A 22,860-nucleotide genomic window follows, 5' to 3' on the forward strand; every position below is an offset into this window, starting at 1 on the left:
AACCTTTATGGTTAAATTTCTGCAAATAAGCCACTATTGAGTAACATCAACTTTGGTCTGATGAGTCAAAATTTGAGATTTTTGGTTCCAACCGCCATGCCTTAGTGAGGCAGAGAAGAGGTAAGCAAATAGTTTCTACATGTGTGATTCCCGCTTTAAAGCATGGAGGAGGAGATATGATGGTGTGGTGGTGTTTTGCTGGTGACATTGTTGGTGATTTATTCAAAATTAAGACACAGTTAATAGCATAGCTACCCCAGGATTCTGCAGCAACATGCCACCCTATCTGGTTCGCGCTTTGTGGGACCATCATTTGTTTTTCAATAGGGCAGTGATTCTAAACTCACCTCCAAGCTATGTAAAGGTTATCTGACCAAGAAGGAGAGTGATGGAGTGCTGCGTCAGAGAACATGGCCTTCACAACCAACGACCTAAACCCAAGTGAGATTATTTGGGGTGAGTTGAACCACAGTATGAATTAAAAGCAGCCACCAAGTGCTCAGCACCTCTGGTAACTCCTTCAAGGGTGTTGGAAAACAAACACTTCAGGTGATTACCTCATGAAGTTGACTGAGAGATGTCCAGAGTGTGCAAAGTTTTCATCAAAGTAAAATGAGGCTACTTGGAAGAATCTAAAATATAATACATGTTTTGGTTTAATTCTTTTTTATTTACTAGTACTTCATTCCATACATGTTCCTTCATACTTATCATGCCTCCAAGAAGTTTCACAAAACACTGTAATTCAGTAGACATTTAATAGTGTAATTAATATTCAGAGGCACCAGTAACACAACTGCATGAAGCGCAGGGAGGAGACCGTGCACAGATCAAAGAAGTGCTATTTGAGTTTGTCCAGGTAAGATCACGGCTTGGAAATATTTCTATACAGTTTATTTTCCTTGCTTTAAAAACCTTCTGATAATGCTCCCTTAACTTACTACACCGGTGTATCTCTAGGGGTCACAATTGTGACCCAGCCCTTAGCGTACGGGCCCCCTGCCTTCCGCCATTTCCCCACTGTGGCCCATGGACGGGCTGTGGGTGGCTCTCAGGGAGAGAATGTACTGTTACTCGGGAAGCCAGCATCCAATTACAGGTTGCAGACTCCCTCAACGCACTGTTCTCCCTTCCACTGAGAGACTGCAGCTGTACATACATAATTATATACAGGAGATATCCAGGTTACAAAGCATGCTTCATCCATATCACTATATACAGAACATGTACATCTTCCTGTACATAGTGATACGGAACATACTGGTATAACCTGGTATATCACTACATACAGGATGTATAGCTTATAGCAGCTGTACATATATGTAATTATATACAGTAGTTACCCAGGTTAGGCTGCTTTACATCTGCATTGGGGATTCCACTTTTTTGCTACATTCGGGGAGCAGGAAAGGGGAATCCCCGTGGACAAAAGGCTCCATCTCTGGATGGAACCGAACAGCGCCGAAAATATTCCATTAACTATAATGGGGTCCGTGTGCTTTCCGCCCAGCTGCCCAGTTTTTGGACGGAAGAAACAGCGCTGCACGCAGTTCTTTTTTTTCCAGTTTTATTAGCAAGATCTGTGAAAACAGTCTTACACCAGTATGGTCAATATTATTGTATACAGGAGTTTTATGTACATCTTCCTGTATATAGTGATATGGAGCAGGCTGGTAAAGCCTGTCATGCGCAGTACACAGTTTTTCTTGTTTACATTTCCCAAGTTTTGGAATGCCCTGTGTACACGCCGCCCATAGCAATGTAATTGCGTAAGGGCAGCATTGATTACGCACTCATAGAGAACAATGCACATAATATTCCGCAAAATAGAGCATGCTGTGTTCTTTTTTGCTCTCGTATATTAGGCAATTTCTACTTGCAAATGTGAGTGGAACTGCGTATGGCTATGTATTTAATTGCCTGCGAATTGCCGGTATCATATGCTCGTGTGAGCCCAGCTCAAGGGGCCACAAACAAATTTTCACATAGTCCAGATAATTAGTCATGTTTGGTAAGCTTATGCCAAGGGGCTACATCATGTATATAAATTTGTTTTCCAATAGTAGGCAGCACGGTTTAGGTATCGGTATACGTACAGGTGGGAGGAGGGGGCCCGAGCTGAACTTTTGCATCTGGGCCCCTGAGCCTTTAGTTACATCCCTGAGTTACTATATTAATGTATTCCCATACAAATATTGTATATTTAAAATATTTGAATTTGACACCATAAATCCATTTAAACATAATAAGTAGTTCCAAAGCCTCAAAGTGACATAAAGTAATTAAAAATAAACTACAAACGTATATCTAATACATGTTTACATCCTATCAGATATTTTTCTATATGATTATTAACCCTATTTATATCTTGTTCCCACTCATCTGAATACCAAGTAAAAACATTGTTAAAGAGCCCTGTCATTTCAAGTTATTTTCCGACTCTATTAAATGCTACTTTTTACAGCTACATCAAAAAAAATATGCTGATATAAACTCATTTCTATAGCCATTGTCATGATGCCGGTGAAAGTTGCAATATTTGAAAGTTTCTGAGAAAGCTGGACATACTTCACTAAACACAAAATAGAACAGTAATGTGAATTCTATTCTACCCCTTCAAAACTTACTGTGGGAATTTTTAGTTCCCAAAACCTAAAGAAAATCTAATTTTGTAGTATTCCCTCCTACATGTCTCCAGTTATCAATGTAAACAAGCAGTGACATGCATTTCAATAGAGCAATTCATCAGATTCAAATGGCATTTCTCCAATGAAATAGAATTTAATAAACTAGCAAGGAAAATATATATATTGGATTAGAAAAAAAAGCTATCCCAACTGGTTTGCAAATAGAGTTTTACAAATGAAATATAGGCAATGCTAAAGGATCAGGCCAATGGAAACTAGCAAATGATCTATCTATCTATCTATCTATCTATCTATCTATCTATCTATCTATCTATCTATCTATCTATCTATCTATCTATCTGTCCATTTATCTGTATATCAGCAATGTTAGGCCTTGGTCACACGACCGTTTTTTGGTCCGATCTGCAGACGCGCTTGCGATCTGCAGATCTATAGACCAAATGCATCCCAAAGGGATCGGTCACACGTCCACTTTTTATGCGGATGTGCGATCAATTATAGGACACAACGATTCGCAGAACACGCCTATCTGCGTTCTGCGCATTGCTGTGTTCTATATATGCGCTCAATGGGGCCGGCGGCAGCAGCGCCGACCCCATTGAGAACATATACTAAAGATCGTTCTCCTCTGCCACAGCTGTAACAGCTGTGGCAGAGAAGAACGATGTTCGCCCATTGAATTCAATGGAGCCGAAAATTCATCCCGCGCTCGCCGGCAGCCCATTGCTTTCAATGGAGCCGGCTGTATTGCCGGCTCCATTGAATTCAATGGGCGAACATCGTTCTTCTCTGCCTCAGCTGTGGCAGAGGATAGCGGGCAGTGTGGGGCGGTTTCACTGAAAACGCTGCTAGGTGCAGCTTTTTCAGCGAATCGTCGGCCCCATTCACGCGATTTGCGGATGTGCATCCGTTATGCGATCCGCAAATCGTGGGAAAAAACGCCCATGTGACCGAGGCCTTACCTTGTAGTGGGTCCTGGGTTCAATCTAACGAAGAGCACCATGTGCGTGGAGTTTGTATGTTCTAACCACATTTGCATGAGCTTCCTCTAGTTACTCCAGTTTCTTCCCACACACCCAAAAAAGACATAGTAATAGATGAATATAGATTGTTTGTCCCATGGGGACATGATGACAATCTGTGTACAGCGCTGTGGGATATGTATGAGAAAAATAAATATCTTCACATATCAGACTTAAACACAATGACGTTATGAGAAAGGAGTTATTTTCTCTTTTTTTATAGATCTTTTAAAGTTTTTAAACTGTCCATACACCTCCACTGATGTTGGTGGGATTAGCTAACCACCTAATGTTTATGAAAGACTTAGAAAAGATAAAGGACAAGCAAATGTAGACAATGAAGATACCAAGATGCTACAATTCAAAATGGCTTTCTAGCGTCGTAAAAAGGTAGGATTTAGTGTTGAACATTCAACCAATATTAAAATTATCAGGTTGCCTGAAGGAAATAATCCCACACCTGCTAGAACATATCACTGCCTTCTCTACTCAAGTAGGACCAGTTTATCCTTCTTAGAGCTCATTCACATCAGCGCTCAGAGACTGAGTTTTTCTTCTCCATTTGGGCATCAGAAAAACAGCACCCCCTGGCCAAATTAATTAGTCTTATGACAGAACGGGCAGTTCTATAATTAAGTGCACTTGGTTTCCGGTTGGGTATACCTACTTTTTACGGGCTCTTCCTCAGGAGCGTATCTACGCTATAATCTGATGCATTGGGTTTCAATGCATCAGATGACATGGCTATATTCTTGCGACGCAAAAGCGCCCGGCCGGGCCAATATAGCGCCGGGCGTTTTCACGTCGGGCCCAAAAGATATTCATGGAACTATCTTTTGGGCCGGAATACGTTTGCCACTGTATGATCTCCTATGGGAGCCATTGACATCGGCTGGAGAAGGGAAGTGGGAGGAAGTTTAGCAGCGTGACTGCTAAACTCCCTCCCTCTTCTCTCCTCCCCTCTGGCAGCCAGCAATGGGAGGAGTCTGGACGGGGCAGTGCTTAGCTCTGCCCCCGCCCCAACCCCTCTCATTGCAAATAGCCAAAGGGGAGAATAGAGGAGGTGAGCCGGTGGGAGGGAGGGCAGGGGCCTCAGCATGGCAGCCTCGGCGTATATGCGCCGGGGTCTATGCCATCTGAACGAAAGCACAAACGTTAGATTTGTGCATCCGTTCACAAGTTTTTACTCTCAAGATCATAGCGTATATCGGTCGCCGTGAAAACAGCGGCCGATATACGCTAATGAGAATAAAGCCTACAGGACATTTTTAAAGGCCAAAATAGCACAGCATGCTGCACTATTTCATCCTGTTTTTAAATGGAATTAATTTTTAAACAGACCTAGCATGCTTTTAATAAAATAGCGCACAAGTTTATTATGAAAAAAGGTGTAACTTTAGGCTCATGGGACCCAACGTTAAATCTGTAACAAGGCCACTTAACTACAATATGCCATTTATTATACTGGTGCTTTAGGTGATCCAATTAGAAAATGGGAAAAGCAGGTAAAGTGCTGCAGTATAAGTTGGCGCTATACAAACAAAGATTATTTTAATCTAAATGTCTTACCTCACTATCTATTAATAACAATGCATCGTTATTAGGGATGAGTGAGCGTACTCGGAAAAGCACTACTCGCTCGAGTAATTTGCTTTATCCGAGTATCGCTGTGCTCGTCTATGAAGATTCGGGTGCCGGCACGGAGCGGGGAGCTGCAGGGGAGAGCGGGGAGGAACGGAGGGGAGATCTTTCTCTCCTTCTCTCCCGCCCGCTCTCCCCTGCTCCCCGCTGCGACTCACCTGTCAGCCGCAGCGGCACCCGAATCTTCAGGGACGAGCACAGCGATACTCGGATAAAGCAAATTACTCGAGCGAGTAGTGCTTTTCCGAGTACGCTCGCTCATCTCTAATCGTTATACATGAGCCATATGATTCTTGAGTAAATTCATCCTGCATTGTCCACACTGTTTCTCATTTACTTAAATGTGTTATAACTAGTGTAATTATGTATATTATTAATGTGTCCTAACTTTCTGTTGACAATCATATTATAAAAAGCATAATAAAAACTGCAAAAAACCTATGAAGGAAGAAATGTAATAGGCATTGATTCTAAAGAGAAAAAACATACTCTGAATCACATTATCCAATGTATTCTAGGTAGGAAATGTTGGAATCAATTATTGGGAAACCACATAAGAATGAAATGTCACTTCAGGGAAATAAAGAGCTTAATGAATGTCTCCGAATCTCTGTGGCCAAGTGTTTATGTGGGTGGACACAGCTCTAGGGGCATTCGTCTGACCTCCTGTACCAGCAATCATTTTATAAAGATCTCCAGGAACTCTGTCTGAATCAAAAGGTTGCACTACGCAATGCACCTTTATCCCTCAGAGCTGCAATCTTTCAATTTCAGATTTCTCAGTACATTATTAGATTTAGCTGCGACACTTAGATTTTTAATTATCACCTTCCAGCCCTAAAATAACAGAATGTTATTTATGCAGAATTTTCCAAATTTAAAAATGTTTTCATATATTTCGTTAACCTCTCTTTATCATTGCTGTTCTGTAAAGCAAGGATGCAGGTTAAAATAATCTAGGGTATGCCGAATCCTATTGGATAAATGACATTGTTCAGTGATCCTCTGGAGTACAACGGAAATGCTAAATGCTTTCACAATAATCTCACTTGCTGCATTGTATTCCTGTAGTGGTTTAATAAGATTAAGGTTATTTTAATAGTACATTCACAACTTGACCTGCAGTGAGGATGTTAGATCCACAGTATGTCATGCGGTGGATATTCTGCACAGATCTTACCCATTGCAATGCAAATGGTGAAATCAGTGGCAAATTTCCAGCATTTCCATATCAAAGTCTGCAAGGAAAACCTGCCACTGCAGATTTTCTGTAGATTCTGTGCAGATATGCTTGCCTCAGTGCAATGTATCTGTGTAGTACACTAGCTTCATTTGCACATGTATTGGCGCATTGTATTGTACTTTTTTGCTCATATGTGAGCATGACACACCCGCACACTGATTTAAAAAGCTACTTAGCCTAATGAGGTACAGATGTGGAATTGTGCAACATATTGCACATTTGTGAAGCTCTCATAGACTTATAAATTATAATGAACCCATTGATATCAATGGGTTCTATTATCTGCGTATTGCATTATCTACAATTTTTGCGCAAAATACGTCCATCTGAAGCCACCCTCAATGTGGATTGTTCGTTGCATAAAATCCCTAATTGATGCTCTTTGTATGGGGACATCCTAAAAGAAAACCCCGGCTCCTCTATCCACATATAACTACTAGACTTGTTATTCAGGAGTTAAGGAAATCTACAGTAGGTGATAATTCCAGTGGGAATTGCAGCAGCAGATATATAGTTGTCACTAACCTTTTGTTGGAAATCTATAACTAAGAATAGATAAAATCATAAAATCTGATCAAAATAGGAAAAGCAATTATTTATCCTTACCAAGTAGTTTAAGATTATTAAGGATAAATAGACTTTAAATTGATTTGCATCCAAGTGTAAGGAAGCAGAAGTTTCTTGAAAAAGTTTTCCCTTCTCCCATCTGCTATTATGCAAGACTGGTTTTGGCAAAAAAAACATGCAATGGGACTAGCACCTAAAATGTGCTCATAAACAAGCCCATATGTTCTGATTAAAATTAGAATTACACTAAGAGGATGTAGAACTGATATTTTGTTGTATGCCTACTGCAGAATCATCTAGGGTGTGAGAGGCAGTGCATAAAACAGGGATTCTAACATGCTCTGCCCTCTCAGGAACTACACGAGGCATAACACAGTATGTTAGTTTTGCCCACATAAGCAACTGCTAAAACGACTATGGCAATAAACATGTTACTGCAGCTTGTCGAAAAAGATGTGCGGTTTTTAGAATGTGATCAGTTCCATTCGCTTGTTAATGGCCGTTTTTCCTTTTTGTACTATTTTGCACAAAGACAGGAAAGTCCTATAACTGGAGGTGGCAACCCTCCAGGAGAACAGTTATCAGAGAGATAAGGCAAAGATACAACGAGTTTCTCCAGCATCGGGGAAGTATAAAACATCCAGTTTATTCCAACATAACAATTAAACAGGAAGAGTGCACATCCTCAGTAAAAAGCACTCTTTCGCATTTAAAGCTCAGGTGAGTTGCCAGTTAAAGGGTATTTTTACTTGGGATGTACACCCTGCCTGCCTTCATTGTTATGTTTGAATAAACTAGATATTTTCTACTAACCCGATGTTGGAGCAACTCTTCATATTTTTGTCTGCATTGTACCCAAGAGCCGACTCGGTGTTCAACTTTCCCCGTGAATTGGACATGATTTCCTATGGCTATGTTGACCATTTGTCAATGAGGGGATATAGTATGTGTTGTTAGAGAAATAAGCCAGGTTAAATCTAATAGGGTCAACAGGGAATGGCTGTTAAACAGCTTCTATCTACAGGACCAAAAAAACTGAAAGCAAGTGAAGCCTGGAACACATATTGCTGAGTTTACAATAAAAAGCCAGTGCACACAGTTACTGCATATAAATATTCTGGAGTACAGTCAATTTTTTATTTTTGGCAGGAGGTAAGCTTTAATTATGGATTGCGTGTAAATTCAATGAACATCTATATATTCATTATATGAATTGTGTATGAATAATCATTCTGCGTTTTAACACCTTCCAGGCTACAATCTGTATATTTAAAGGGAACTTGAAACAAGGATTTAGCCTATAAAACCACCGCCATTGCTTTATAGTGTGCTGTCTGTCAACGTCTCTATATATGTAATCAGTACCTGCACTCTTAAAAAGATGTACTTTGAACTTTGTACTCACTGTATGCAAATAAACGTTTTAGAGTCATAGAGGTGAAGCCGCTTGGGTGAACAGTTATGCTGTTCATTCCCTAATAATGCCCATTTTTGCTTGACTGACATCCTTTATACTTGGATATGTCATCATAAGCCACTTTAAATATCCCCTTCTGACAGTCTGGTGACTGCCAGTGCATGTGCAGTGAGCTGATGAAGCCAGGACAAATTCACCCAGATTCACTTTGCATGTACCAGAACTAGAAGACAAAGGTGCATGCTTGGGCTTATAATGGCATATCCCTGCCAAAGAGATGTAATCAAGCCAGAATGGGTATTATAAGGGAATAGCCACCATAATTGTTCACCCGAGCAGCTCTACCTCCACGACTCCAAAAAAACTATTTATATACAGTGCATGTGACATTGAAAATACATCTTTTCAAGAATGCATGTACTGATTGTACATATACAGACATGTATGGACAGCTATATATACATACTATAAGGCAGTGGTGACAGTTTGGGGTTCTAAATTCCACTGTCATATTCCCTGTAAGTCTGCAGTTTGATTGCTGATAGCTTTTAATTAAACATTGCTAATCTCCAGGTATCATGGTAATAAGATACCAAGGTACTAAAATGGGCTGGCCCGGGGGGCAGGTTGGCAGGAACGTCCCTGGCCAAGCCCATAGCAGATATTTGGAGCCACCGACTTCTCCTTGTTGGCTACTTCCTCTGCTGTCTTCCTGACTTGCACTATGGTCACTTTCCTCACAGGGGCTGCAGGGTAAGTCAGAATGCTCTGTAGGATACAGTCCCGACACAGACCAAGGCTGGCCCAGGACTTTCAGTATCCTAATGCAGGGGTTGCAATGGCATCATTCAATCATAACATTGCACCAGGCCAGAAGAAGACTCGGCTCCTGTCATTTTAAGTATATATATTTGCGCATTGCAAATACATTTAAGAGGGCATATTACTATTAATAGGGCACTTACAATATGGAGGACACTAACTTGGGGACACTATTGATGGGGCATTATTACTGCTAAGGGGCCACTTGAAGGGGCATTATTACTAATTAAAGGGGCATGGTAAATAAAAGGCTTTTCAGAGACTTAAATTTTAAACAGAGTTAAAATGGTAAAAATTAAATATAAAATAAATGTTCTCCTGCTATAGGCTAAAAACTGTATAAACTAAAGAAAAAAAGAATACTTTCCTGCTCCAGCGGCTTCCCGTCCATCGCTAGAGCTGCAGTCCCTGCTGCTTGGAATCCAGAAAAAGCCAGAGAGTGGTCATGCGCCATACACTGTGCACGTAATAGCTCAGCCAATCACAGCCTTCAGTGGTGGTTCTTTCATGGACGCTGAAATCTGTGATTGGCTGAGCAGTCATGTACACAATGTATGGCACATGACCACCTGTTGGCTTCTTCCAGGTTCTGAACGGTGGCGAATAGGGTTCCAGTGCTGGACGGGAAGCCGCTAGGGCAGGAGAGTATTCTTTTTTTCTTTAGTTTATATCATTTTTAGCCTATAAATTTTTTAAGTCCCAAAAAACCCTTAAAGGGAGCCCTATAAATACCGTTGAGGGAGCACTTGTGGACACTTACTATTTGGAGAACATTATTACTATTAAGGTGCAACTTGAGGACACTATTAATGTTAAAGGGGCACATGGGGGCACTATTACTTTGTAAGGGTTACAACAGTGGGCATTATTCCTATCTGACAGTCCAAAGGGGTATTATTACTGTGTGAACATAAAAAAGGGAAAATATTACTGTGTGAGACACTAATAGGAACACTGTTACAGTTTGAAGTACAGAAAATGGCACTTTTAATATGTGCTACACTATTATCATCTGTGGCACATCTTTTTCGCAGTGGACAAGTGACATGCACATATTTGGTGTTACTATGCCTAGGACAATTAGAGAATTATTTTATAGGGTACATGATACTGATTTGATCAATATTTGCATTTTTCCTAATTTGTGTCTATTTTCTAGCTATATCATACCAACAAACTGTAAAGACAGTTATACTATTTTGATGCAAGGCCAATATTTCAGAAAAAAAGTAAACTATGAAATAGTAAACAGGATTCACCTTGTGAATACATTATTCCAAAACACAATAATGATCGTTGGTCCAGCAATGGATAAAATGCTGGGAGCAAACAGCAAGCAGTGGTTGTTGCCTTGTATCGTTTGTCCAATATGAGTACAGAAGGCATAACACATTCACCATGTGTATTAGCTGAATCCCTCACTAGTGTTGCTGCACATATTATTCTTCCTTTTTTAAGAGGCATTACTAGGCAGTAACAATATAGGGTATATAGATAATAATTAGAGATGAGCGAGCACCAAAATGCTCGGGTGCTCGTTACTCGGGACGAAATTTTCACGATGCTCGAGGGTTCGTTTCGAGTAACGAACCCCATTGAAGTCAATGGGCGACCCGAGCATTTTTGTATATCGCCGATGCTCGCTAAGGTTTCCATTTGTGAAAATCTGGGCAATTCAAGAAAGTGATGGGAACGACACAGCAACAGATAGGGCAGGTGAGGGGCTACATGTTGGGCTGCATCTCAAGTTCCCAGGTCCCACTATTAAGCCACAATAGCGGCAAGAGTGCCCCCCCCCCTCCCAACAATTTTTACTTCTGAAAAGCCCTCATTAGCAATGCATACCTTAGCTAAGCACCACACTACCTCCAACAAAGCACAATCACTGCCTGCATGACACTCCTCTGCCACTTCTCCTGGGTTACATGCTGCCCAACCCCCGCACGAACCAGTGTCCACAGCGCACACCAAAGTGTCCCTGCGCAGCCTTCAGCTGAACTCATGCCACACCACCCTCATGTCTATTTATAAGTGCGTCTGCCATGATGAGGAACCACAGGCACACACTGCAGAGGGTTGACATGGCTAGGCAGCGACCCTCTTTAAAAGGGGCGGGGTGATAGCCCACAATGCTGTACAGAAGCAATGAGAAATATAATCCTGTGCCACCGCCATCAGGAGCTGCACACGTTGGCATAGCAATGGGGAACCTATGTGCCACACACTATTCATTCTGTCAAGGTGTCTGCATGCCCCAGTCAGACCGCGGTTTTTTATAAATAGTCACAGGCAGGTACAACTCCGCAATGGGAATTCCGTGTGCACCCACAGCATGGGTGGCTCCCTGGAACCCACCGGCTGTACATAAATGTATCCCATTGCAGTGCCCTGGACATCAGAGCTAACGTCAAATTAAATGCAGGTGGGCTTCAGCCCACACTGCATGCCCCATCCTGACCGGGGTTTTTAATTCATAGACACAGGCAGGTACAACTCCCTATTGTGAAGTCCCTGTGGACCGACAGCATGGGTGGGTGCCAGGAAGCCACCGGCGGTACATAAATATATCCCATTGCATTGCCCATCACAGCTGAGGTAATGTCATGTTTAATGCAGGTGGGCTTCGGCCCACACTGCATGCCCCAGTCAGACTGGGGTTCTTTAGAAGTGGACACATGCAGTTACAACTCCGTGTGGACGGACAGCATGGGTGGCTCCCTGGAACCCACCGATAGTACATAAATATATCCCATTGCAGTGCCTATCACAGCTGAGGTAATGTCATGTTTAATGCAGGTGGGCTTCGGCCCACACTGCATACCCTAGTCAGACTGGGGTTCTTTAGAAGTGGACACATGCAGTTACAACTCCGTGTGGACCAACAGCATGGGTGGGTGCCAGTAAGCCACCGGCGGTACATAAATACATCCCATTGCAGTGCCCAGCACAGCTGCGGTAACGTCAGCTTTAATGCAGGTGGGCAAAAAATTAATTGGATTACACTGTAGGCAAGGGCCCCAAAAAATTGATGTACCAACAGTACTATTGTACGTCAGAAAAATTGCCCATGCCCAACCAAGAGGGCAGGTGAAACCCATTAATCGCTTTGGTTAATGTGGCTTAATTTGTAACTAGGCCTGGAGGCAGCCCAGTTAAAATAAAAATTGGTTCAGGTGCAAGTTTCAACGCTTTAATGAGCATTGAAACGTATAAAAATTGTTTACAAAAATTATATGACTGAGCCTTGTGGGCCTAAGAAAAATTGCCCGATCGGCGTGATTACGTCAGGTTTCAGGAGGAGGAGCAGGAGGAGGAGGATGAATTTTATACTTAGATTGATGAAGCTAAAAGGTCCACGTTTTTGATGGTGATAGAGAACAATGCTTCCATCCGCGGGTGCAGCCTACGTATTGTTTAGGTATCGCTGCTGTCCGCTGGTGGAGAAGAGAAGTCTGGGGAAATCCAGGCTTTGTTCATCTTGATGAGTGTAAGCCTGTCGGCACTGTCGGTTGACAGGCGGGTACGCTTATCTGTGATGATTCCCCCAGCTGCACTAAACACCCAATCTGACAAGACGCTAGCCGCAGGACAAGCAAGCACCTCCAGGGCATACAGCGCGAGTTCAGGCCACGTGTCCAGCTTCGACACCCAGTAGTTGTAGGGAGCAGGGGCGTCACGGAGGACGGTCGTGCGATCGGCTACGTACTCCCTCACCATCCTTTTACAGTGCTCCCGCCGACTCAGCCTTGACTGGGGAGCGGAGACACAGTCTTGCTGGGGAGCCAGAAAGCTGTCAAAGGCCTTAGAGAGTGTTCCCCTGCCTGTGCTGTACATGCTGCCTGATCTCCGCGCCTCCCCTGCTACCTGGCCCTCGGAACTGCGCCTTCGGCCACTAGCGCTGTCGGATGGGAATTTTACCATCAGTTTGTCCGCCAGGGTCCAGTGGTATAGCATCACTCTCGAACCCCTTTCCTCTTCGGGTATGAGAGTGGAAAGGTTCACCTTATACCGTGGGTCGAGCAGTGTTTACACCCAGTAATCCGTAGTGGCCAGAATGCGTGTAACGCGAGGGTCACGAGAAAGGCATCCTAACATGAAGTCAGCCATGTGTGCCAGGGTACCTGTACGCAACACATGGCTGTCCTCACTAGGAAGATCACTTTCAGGATCCTCCTCCTCCTCCTCCTCCTCAGGCCATACACGCTGAAAGGATGACAGGCAAGCAGCATGGGTACCCTCAGCAGTGGGCCAAGCTGTCTCTTCCCCCTTCCCCTCATCCTCCTCCCCCTCCTCCTCCTCCTCCTCCTCAACGCGCTGAGATATAGATAGGAGGGTGCTCTGACTATCCAGCGACATACTGTCTTCCCCCGCCTCTGTTTCCGAGCGCAAAGCGTCTGCCTTTATGCTTTGCAGGGAACTTCTCAAGATGCATAGCAGAGGAATGGTGACGCTAATGATTGCAGCATCGCCGCTCACCATCTGGGTAGACTCCTCAAAGTTTCCAAGGACCTGGCAGATGTCTGCCAACCAGGCCCACTCTTCTGTAAAGAATTGAGGAGGCTGACTCCCACTGCGCTGCCCATGTTGGAGTTGGTATTCCACTACAGCTCTACACTGCTCATAGAGCCTGGCCAACATGTGGAGCGTAGAGTTCCACCGTGTGGGCACGTCGCACAGCAGTCAGTGCACTGGCAGATGAAACCGATGTTGCAGGGTGCGCAGGGTGGCAGCGTCCGTGTGGGACTTGCGGAAATGTGCGCAGAGTCGGCGCACCTTTCCGAGCAGGCCTGACAAGCGTGGGTAGCTTTTCAGAAAGCGCTGAACCACCAAATTAAAGATGTGGGCCAGGCATGGCACGTGCGTGAGGCTGCCAAGCTGCAGAGCCGCCACCAGGTTACGGCCGTTGTCACACACGACCATGCCCGGTTGTAGGCTCAGCGGCGCAAGCCAGCGGTCGGTCTGCTCTGTCAGACCCTGCAGCAGTTCGTGGGCCATGTGCCTCTTCTCTCCTAAGCTGAGTAGTTTCAGCACGGCCTGCTGACGCTTGCCTACCGCTGTGCTGCCGTGCCGCGCGACACCGGCTGCTGGTGACGTGCTGCTGACACATCTTGATTGCGAGACAGAGGTTGCGTAGGAGGAGGAGGAGAAGGAGGAGGGTGGTTTAGTGGAGGAAGCATACACCGCCGCAGATACCACCACCGAGCTGGGGCCCGCAATTCTGGGGGTGGGTAGGACGTGAGCGGTCCCAGGCTCTGACTCTGTCCCAGCCTCCACTAAATTCACCCAATGTGCCGTCAGGGAGATATAGTGGCCCTGCCCGCCTGTGCTTGTCCACGTGTCCGTTGTTAAGTGGACCTTGGCAGTAACCGCGTTGGTGAGGGCGCGTACAATGTTGCGGGAGATGTGGTCGTGCAGGGCTGGGACGGCACATCGGGAAAAGCAGTGGCGACTGGGAACCAAGTAGCGCGGGGCCGCGGCCGCCATCATACCTTTGAAAGCCTCCGTTTCCACAACCCTATACGGCAGCATCTCCAGGCTGATAAATTTGGCTATGTGCACGTTTAACGCTTGAGCGTGCGGGTGTGTGGCGGCGTACTTGTGCTTGCGCTCCAACACTTGCGCTAGCGACGGCTGGACGGTGCGCTGAGAGACATTGGTGGATGGGGCCGAGGACAGCGGAGGTGAGGGTGTGGGTGCAGGCCAGGAGACGGTAGTGCCTGTGTCCTGAGAGGGGGGTTGGATATCAGTGGCAGGTTGGGGCACAGGGGGAGAGGCAGCGGTGCAAACCGGAGGCGGTGAACGGCCTTCGTCCCACCTTGTGGGGTGCTTGGCCATCATATGCCTGCGCATGCTGGTGGTGGTGAGGCTGGTGGTGGTGGCTCCCCGGCTGATCTTGGCGCGACAAAGGTTGCACACTACTGTTCGTCGGTCGTCTGCACTCTCAGTGAAAAACTGCCAGACCTTTGAGCACCTCGGCCTCTGCAGGGTGGCATGGCACGAGGGGGCGCTTTGGGAAACAGTTGGTGGATTATTCGGTCTGGCCCTGCCTCTATCCCTGACCACCGCACTGCCTCTTCCAACCTGCCCTGCTGCTGCACTTGCCTCCCCCTCTGAAGACCTGTCCTCAGTAGGCGTAGCAAACCAGGTGGGGTCAGTCACCTCATCGTCCTGCTGCTCTTCCTCCGAATCCTCTGTGCGCTCCTCCCTCGGACTTACTCCAATTACTACTACCTGAGTGATAGACAACTGTGTCTCATCATCATCGTCCTCCTCACCCACTGAAAGCTCTTGAGACAGTTGCCGGAAGTCCACAGCCTCATCCCCCGGATCCCGGGAACTTTCCAAAGGTTGGGCATCGGTCACGACAAACTCCTCTGGTGGGAGAGGAACCATTGCTGGCCATTCTGGGCAGGGGCCTGGGAACAGTTCCTGGGAGTCTGCCTGCTCCTCAGAATGTGTCATTGTAATGGAGTGAGGAGGCTGGGAGGAAGGAGGAGCAACAGCCAGAGGATTCAGAGTTGCAGCAGTGGACGGCGCAGAATTCTGGGTGGTCGATAGATTGCTGGATGCACTTTCTGCCATCCACGACAGGACCTGCTCACACTGCTCATTTTCTAATAAAGGTCTACCGCGTGGACCCATTAATTGTGAGATGAATGTGGGGACGCCAGAAACGTGCCTCTCTCCTAATCCCGCAGCAGTCAGCTGCGATACACCTGGATCAGGAGCTCGGCCTGTGCCCACACCCTGACTTGGGCCTCCGCGTCCTCGCCCGCGTCCACGTCCTCTAGGCCTACCCCTGCCCCTCAGCATGCTGTATTATCAGTAGTGCAGAAACAGAATGCACAGCAGAGCCAGGAAACAATTTTGTGCACGCCTGTAGTGAGATGTAGGTGCATATGACTGAGCTAGTGGCATTCACAGCGCAGAAGCAGTCAAGTGGCCAAAGGCCAGTAGTAGGCCTTAAGTATTTTGCTTCTATTTTTTTAAAATACTGAGCTGATACAGCAAACAGATACTGTAGGCAGCGTATAATATTATGTATACTGTTTCCCTCTGGCGGGATGATGGCGGTGATGTAACAGAGACAGCAGAGCCAGGAAACAATTTTGCGCAAGCCTGCTGAAACGCTTAGCTGCGTATTAATTAGGACTACTACCCCCAGCAGACAGATACTGTAGGCAGCATATAATATTATGTATAGTGTTTCCCTCTGGCGGGATGACGGCGGTGATGTAACAGAGACAGCAGAGCCAGGAAACAATTTTGCGCAAGCCTGCTGTAACGCTTAGCTGCGTATTAATTAGGACTACTACCCCCAGCAGAAACGCAGTAAACTGAAGACGGTCACAGGCAGCCCAAATATAGTATTTTTCCCCAATTTTTTTGAAAAAGCCCACTGCCTATATAGCCTGTATATCTCTTTCCCTGCCTCACCAGTACTGCCCCTATACTCTGTACAATGACTGCAGACTGAAAACGCAATGCTCTGCACGCCCGATATACAAAAAAAAAATTGTGCAACACTGCTAAAAGCAGCCTCAACAGTACTGCACACGGTCAGATGTGGCCCTAAGAAGGACCGTTGGGGTTCTTGAAGCCTAAAATAACTCCTAACGCTCTCCCTATAGCAGCTCCGGCACCAGCAGCACTTTCCCTGATCTCTGTCAGAATGCATCTGTGGCGAGCCGCGGGAGGGGCCGATTTATATACTCGGGTGACACCTTATCTCGCCAGCCACTCACTGCAGGGGGGTGGTATAGGGCTTGAACGTCGCAGGGGGAAGTTGTAATGCCTTCCCTGTCTTTCTATTGGCCAGAAAAGCGCGCTAACGTCTCAGAGATGAAAGTGAAAGTAACTCGAACATCGCGTGGTGCTTGCCTCTAGTAACGAGCATCTCGAACACGCTAATACTCGAACGAGTATCAAGCTCGGATGAGTACGTTCGCTCATCTCTAATAATAATGTTTTGCCAGTTATTTGCACCAACCAGCCTTTGCACCATATTACAGTCTAGACTTGTAGGACAGGTTTTACTTCAGTGCAAATTGCAAATTCATTTTTGAATTTTTTACAGTTGCTCTACGGATTTTAAGTATTTTCCAGTATTCGGTGAATAAAATACTGAAACTTTCCTACAAATCCCTAAATCTGGGCTCGTGGACTGAATTCCATTAGGAATATAAAAATTAGGAATATAAAACCTTTAAAATTCCAGCACTTTACATGACCTATTTCTAAGTTTAGAAAGACTGCAGTATCTCAATTAGTTGTATAATTAAATACTATTAGATGATCAGACTGGGTATAACTGGTAATAATAACAGCTGAGGACTTGCATAGAGATTTTTTTTTTATAATGACAGAATAGCACAATATACTACACAATTCAGGCCACCAGGCAGAAATGCAAACCTCACAGAGCAGACTAACACCAGTGTGAACAGAGCCTATTGGTCTTTAATATGCAGTTATTTGGCTTTATTTTGTCATTATTACTTGTTTCTAGTATGTCATTATTACAATATTATATCAATTGACTTGAAAATATTTACTTAAAAATCTGCAGAGTATTAAGCATCTAAAAGATGAAAGGTTACCAAAGCTGATGCTAAAGGAGATATGTCACCGCAAAAAGTGCATTTCCAGGTGTCATCACTATGTTATTGGTTAAGATCCCACTGCGGGGACCCAATTAATTACTAGAATGAAGGGACACGTCACTGGATAAAGCACAAACGACTGTTAGAATCTGTATTCCCTCGAAGGGGGCTATGCTACAGCTCTCTGCACAATGGGGATTGATAAATGTCATAGCTATGTAACTTAAATAATTATAGCACATTTCTCAAGGGTTCAAAGTTAAGTACCCCATTCTAAAAAGGCCATCAAAGTACCCTCTGGGTATACACATGTAAATGCTGAATTGCCCTTCTAGGCAGTATATTGTAAAGGAAGCTAAACATTTGGCTTGAGGAGCTATATAGCAGCTGCATGTAATGCCCACCAGAACCTATAGGGCCATCTATAAGTGTTGTTTACTGTAACCAGACTGATTGCATTTTGTCATATGAATGAGATTTCATTTAGTGTAACATTTGTATTTCTTGAGAATAGTTTGCAGTTTACTTTCATCTAATACTAATTATTTGAGCATGTATTTTATTTCATTAATGTTTGTTATCTCCCCTGTTGTGTTTTCTATCTACTTGAAGCATATTTCTAGAACACATTTTAAAAATGTCCCATGTTTCTTATGCAGTTTCTCAGAGACTTATAGAGATAATCAACATTTCATTCATTGTATAGATTGTGCAGTGCATCTGTGCAAGTATACAATAAGGTCACTAGAGTCTACAAATATCTTCTATTTAAAGTTTTTTGGGTATATGTTACCTAGGATTTGCTCCTTTAGGGCTCCTTCACACGGGCGTATGCACAATTGCACACGACTCAGCTCAATGTGTTAACGCTATGAATAAGGCTATTTTGCGCTTGTATTGGTTCATTTTACTGTACTTTTTGCGCTCGCAGTGCATGTTTTTTGCACACATGATACAGCCACACCCCAATTTAAATGTCTAGTCTATTTGAAGTTCCAGTGGTGTTCTTTTCTTCTGTGGAATTGCGTAGTGCATTGCGTATCCCATTGGACCCCCCATAAATGTCTATAGGGATCTTTGATGCACAACTGTGCAAAAAAGTAGAGCATGCTGTGTTTTTTTCGTGCCCGTGCTAAAAAAGGAAGTGAGAATACACCCATTGAAATCTATGCGTTCTCTGGGTTCTCTATTCTCTGTGTATTGCACATGCATAATTTTATGTACATAAACACATGCAAATGGCCCTGTGTGAAGCAGTCCTTACTACAATAAATATGGAATATAGATTAATACGGTATTACTGAAGTTATATAATAAATTTCAGTGAAAAGCTTCTCTTGTATTTACACTTGAAAACAACTATCAAACCAACACATTTTATTATTACCAATAGAACTGATATTAAAGGAATTTAATTAAATCCATACTCCATTTGTAAATATTATATTAAAGCATAAGTCCACTGAAAATCTCAGTATTCTATTGACCCTACATGATACTCTCCTAGGTCCAGGATGGTGAAATATGGGAAGCGCTTCCATAGTAGAAAACATACTAATCCCTGATGAAATTCTTTCCGTGACTAAATAAAAGCCTGAATTATTTTGCCAGGAACGGTCAAATATCTGATGTGTATGGGGGCTTCATCCATGTCCGATCCTTTGTTCCTGTGGAGATAAGCTACTGCCAGAGGGTCCCGTAATGGCTTATTGCCCTCTCCTCATTGAAAAAACATGCATGCTCAGCTGAGCCCAGGGTGAATATATATATGATAGAGTCAGGAGGAATAGCTGTTAGCCAAACCTTCAGCCAACAGCTATCTCAAGTGTATAGCCAGTTTAACAACATATTGTTTCTGCAGATTAACCATGTCAACATTTGATTACCGTGACCTTGTAGTGCTTCAGTTTTGTTAGGTAAAGAAAACAAGTGAATAACTTTTTTTTACTGAGTTGCCTTAACAGGTTTAGCTACAATGAAAGCAACATTTAAAGAAGAGACAAACAGCTCCCCATAGCTAAGCTTCTTATACCCCAGTGAGTATATCCATTAGTGGACTAACTAAACTACTGTTAAACCCGAATTTTTTGTTTCTGAGTGCTGCTGATCTTTAAATATTGTATCATTCATCAGCCAATAATGAAAAGAAAGGAAAATAATAATAATAATAACAAATACCATAGATTTTGAAAATTCACATCAGCTCTATGTTAAACATAAGAAAGGCATGGAAGGTATTATTGGATAACACATACTCCCCCTGCTGGTAAAATAGCAGACTGCAGAAATATTTCTACCACAATACACTAGTGCATTGTAAATTAATTATAAATAAATCCAGAAAGTAAATATTATTTTAGATAACATATTTATAAATCATTCATAATATGTATCTATTGGGTTGTGCATTTGCAATCACAAACAGGTTTACTGTATATTCAGCCAGTTGCAAAAAGTTTCTGTCGAAAGTGTATAAATAAATAGACACAAGTAATATCTGATGACATTTTACTGTATATAATTAAAAAGCCATAAACCACAAACAACTCAAAAATACAAACAACATCACATACACTCAGTTATTAACTTTTCCAAGTTCAATGAAATCCAAACCACACTACAATAAAAACTTGAAACAAACTTGTATTATGTCCATCACATAAACCTGTATGCAACTATGTAGTCTGCAATGGTTTTACGTTTATTCATACAGTAATTACAAATATACACTTTAACACAGGCACCTAAAAGGTACGAAGAGTGTGTTAAATGGCACTAAGAGGCCCCACTATACAGAACTCTGAAGCAGAATTCAGGGTAATAGACTAGTAGGGTGCTTCCCAACTTGTTAAACTCTTAGGGCACCTCACAAATGAAAGCGTCCTGATAGGCATTCCAGTTGCAAGAATTGTAGAACCATTTCTATGCAATGCTTCCTGGTCATAAATGTCCAGCTAAACATATAAAATATTGAAGATTACTTACAGAGTAAAATGTCCAGTCCCTTCCCTCAATCATTCGTTACCACTATAGTGTCATTTTGGTAATATAAGTCAATGTATAGTTCGATTCTATCAATTTTTGCTCATAGCTATCAACTAGCTTTCTATAAAAAAAAGTACATGTGTGTTCTTGAAATCTATAGACTACCATATTATATAGACAACATACTGTAGCAAGATATTAAGTCAATGCAAGTGTAACTTATTTTAAAATGCACTGTAAACTCATAAGATAGTAAGAAGAGACATGACCTCCACCCAGCACAGACAAGCCAGCTCTACTTCTAGAGATGACTAAATTGACTCCCTAACTTCACTATTTGCAGTTCTAAAATCGACTTTCAAACCTGTGGCCATTACTATATACATGGATGAACTGATTCTCAGATTCACCAACTTCAAAGTATTAGATCCATGAAACCCATTCTGTGTAATGCTTTAATATGTTGTAAATGGACTGGGAACATTTTCATATATGAGGAATTAATTTACTCCTCTCCATTAAATAATTGACCATTTCTGAAGCTTCCCCTTGCTCCCCGAATTTGCAAGGGGCAGATTGTCCCCTGATGTTTCACCTTGCAGTTACACAAATTTAAGGGAATTATATAAAGGGGAAGACAAAACTCAATGTGGCAAGGACATAGTTAAAAGGAAACATGTTTTATGCCAAGTAAGGCAACAAATAGCTACTTGCTCGGTAAATGGACTATTAGCCTGATAGCAGTGGTCATCACATGTAGCATGTGTATAGACATGTATGTAGGGCACTATGCATACACAGTGAGCTGCAGCAGCTGTTACACACTTCATTGTGCCCTTCCAGGACTCTGTTAAGTACATGGCATGGCTGGCATCCGCCAGTGATATGGCACCGTGCACTCAGGTTTCCTTACCTTCAGCCAGGAGGCGCATTGCATGCACAAAGGATGGGTCCAGGCTGTCCTTCTCTGCCATCAGCTGTGGTAGGTATTTCTCCTCTTCCATCACACAGCTTCCACCTAACGCTGCCAGTGTGAACTGCGAGGCCACAGATAAGAGAAGTCCTGGGAATGAGGGAGCGATGCAGCAGCTCTCCAGATGAGCTCACACCGCCGCTGCCTTGTCCTCTCCCCGTGCCCTGTCTGCTCGGGAGTGAGGAGTGAGGAGCACAACAGCAACCATTCTGCCAGCCAGAACCTAAGTGCTCCCCCTGCTGGCGGCTCTACTAACTGTAATTACAGGCACTCTAATCTCCTATTGTCTCCTGTACACACCAGTCATCCGCACAATCTACACTATCGCCCTTGATAGTTTCTAATATTTCAGTTCAACGTGCAATGATGATAAACCAGAATATATGATAGATAGATGACTAGATAAATGATAGATAGATCTGAGATGAATAGATATGAAAAAGATGATAGTTAGATGTGAGATAGATAGATAGATTGATTTGAGGTAGATATGAGATAGATAAATAGATATGAAATAGATCGATAGATATGAGATGTATATATACGATAGATTATATATATATATATATATATATATATATATATATATATATGATAGATATCTATCTATCTCATATGTATATATATATATATATATATATATATATATATATATATACATATGAGACAGATAGATAAATAAATAGATATGAGTTATAAATATTAAATAGGTAGATATGAGATATATATTAGATAGATAGATAGATAGATAGATAGATATGAGACAGATAGACAGATATGAGTTATATAGCAGATATATAGATATGAGATATATATTAGATAGATGATAGCATATTAGTTTGTCTAAATCTGTAGATCTGTCTACTCATATCTGTCTACCTAATATCTTTCTTTCTATTTATACATCTCTCTACTATCTATCTATTTCGCTCTCCACCT

General features: G+C 43.1%; 1 protein-coding gene across 2 annotated transcripts in view; it reads right to left on the bottom strand.

The window, feature by feature from the left end:
- Window positions 1–22,084, bottom strand: part of KHDRBS2 (KH RNA binding domain containing, signal transduction associated 2) — a 304,931-nt gene extending 282,847 nt beyond the window's left edge. For both annotated transcript variants that reach the window (XM_066590426.1, XM_066590418.1), the window contains exon 1: window positions 21,862–22,084. In XM_066590426.1, coding sequence (XP_066446523.1) covers window positions 21,862–21,952 — 91 coding nt within the window. In that variant the 5' untranslated portion in view covers window positions 21,953–22,084. The remainder of the gene's footprint in view (window positions 1–21,861) is intronic.
- Window positions 22,085–22,860: the final 776 nt, after the last annotated feature.

This window comes from Eleutherodactylus coqui, chromosome 1, assembly GCF_035609145.1.
Source record: "Eleutherodactylus coqui strain aEleCoq1 chromosome 1, aEleCoq1.hap1, whole genome shotgun sequence".
Taxonomy (NCBI): domain Eukaryota; kingdom Metazoa; phylum Chordata; class Amphibia; order Anura; family Eleutherodactylidae; genus Eleutherodactylus; species Eleutherodactylus coqui.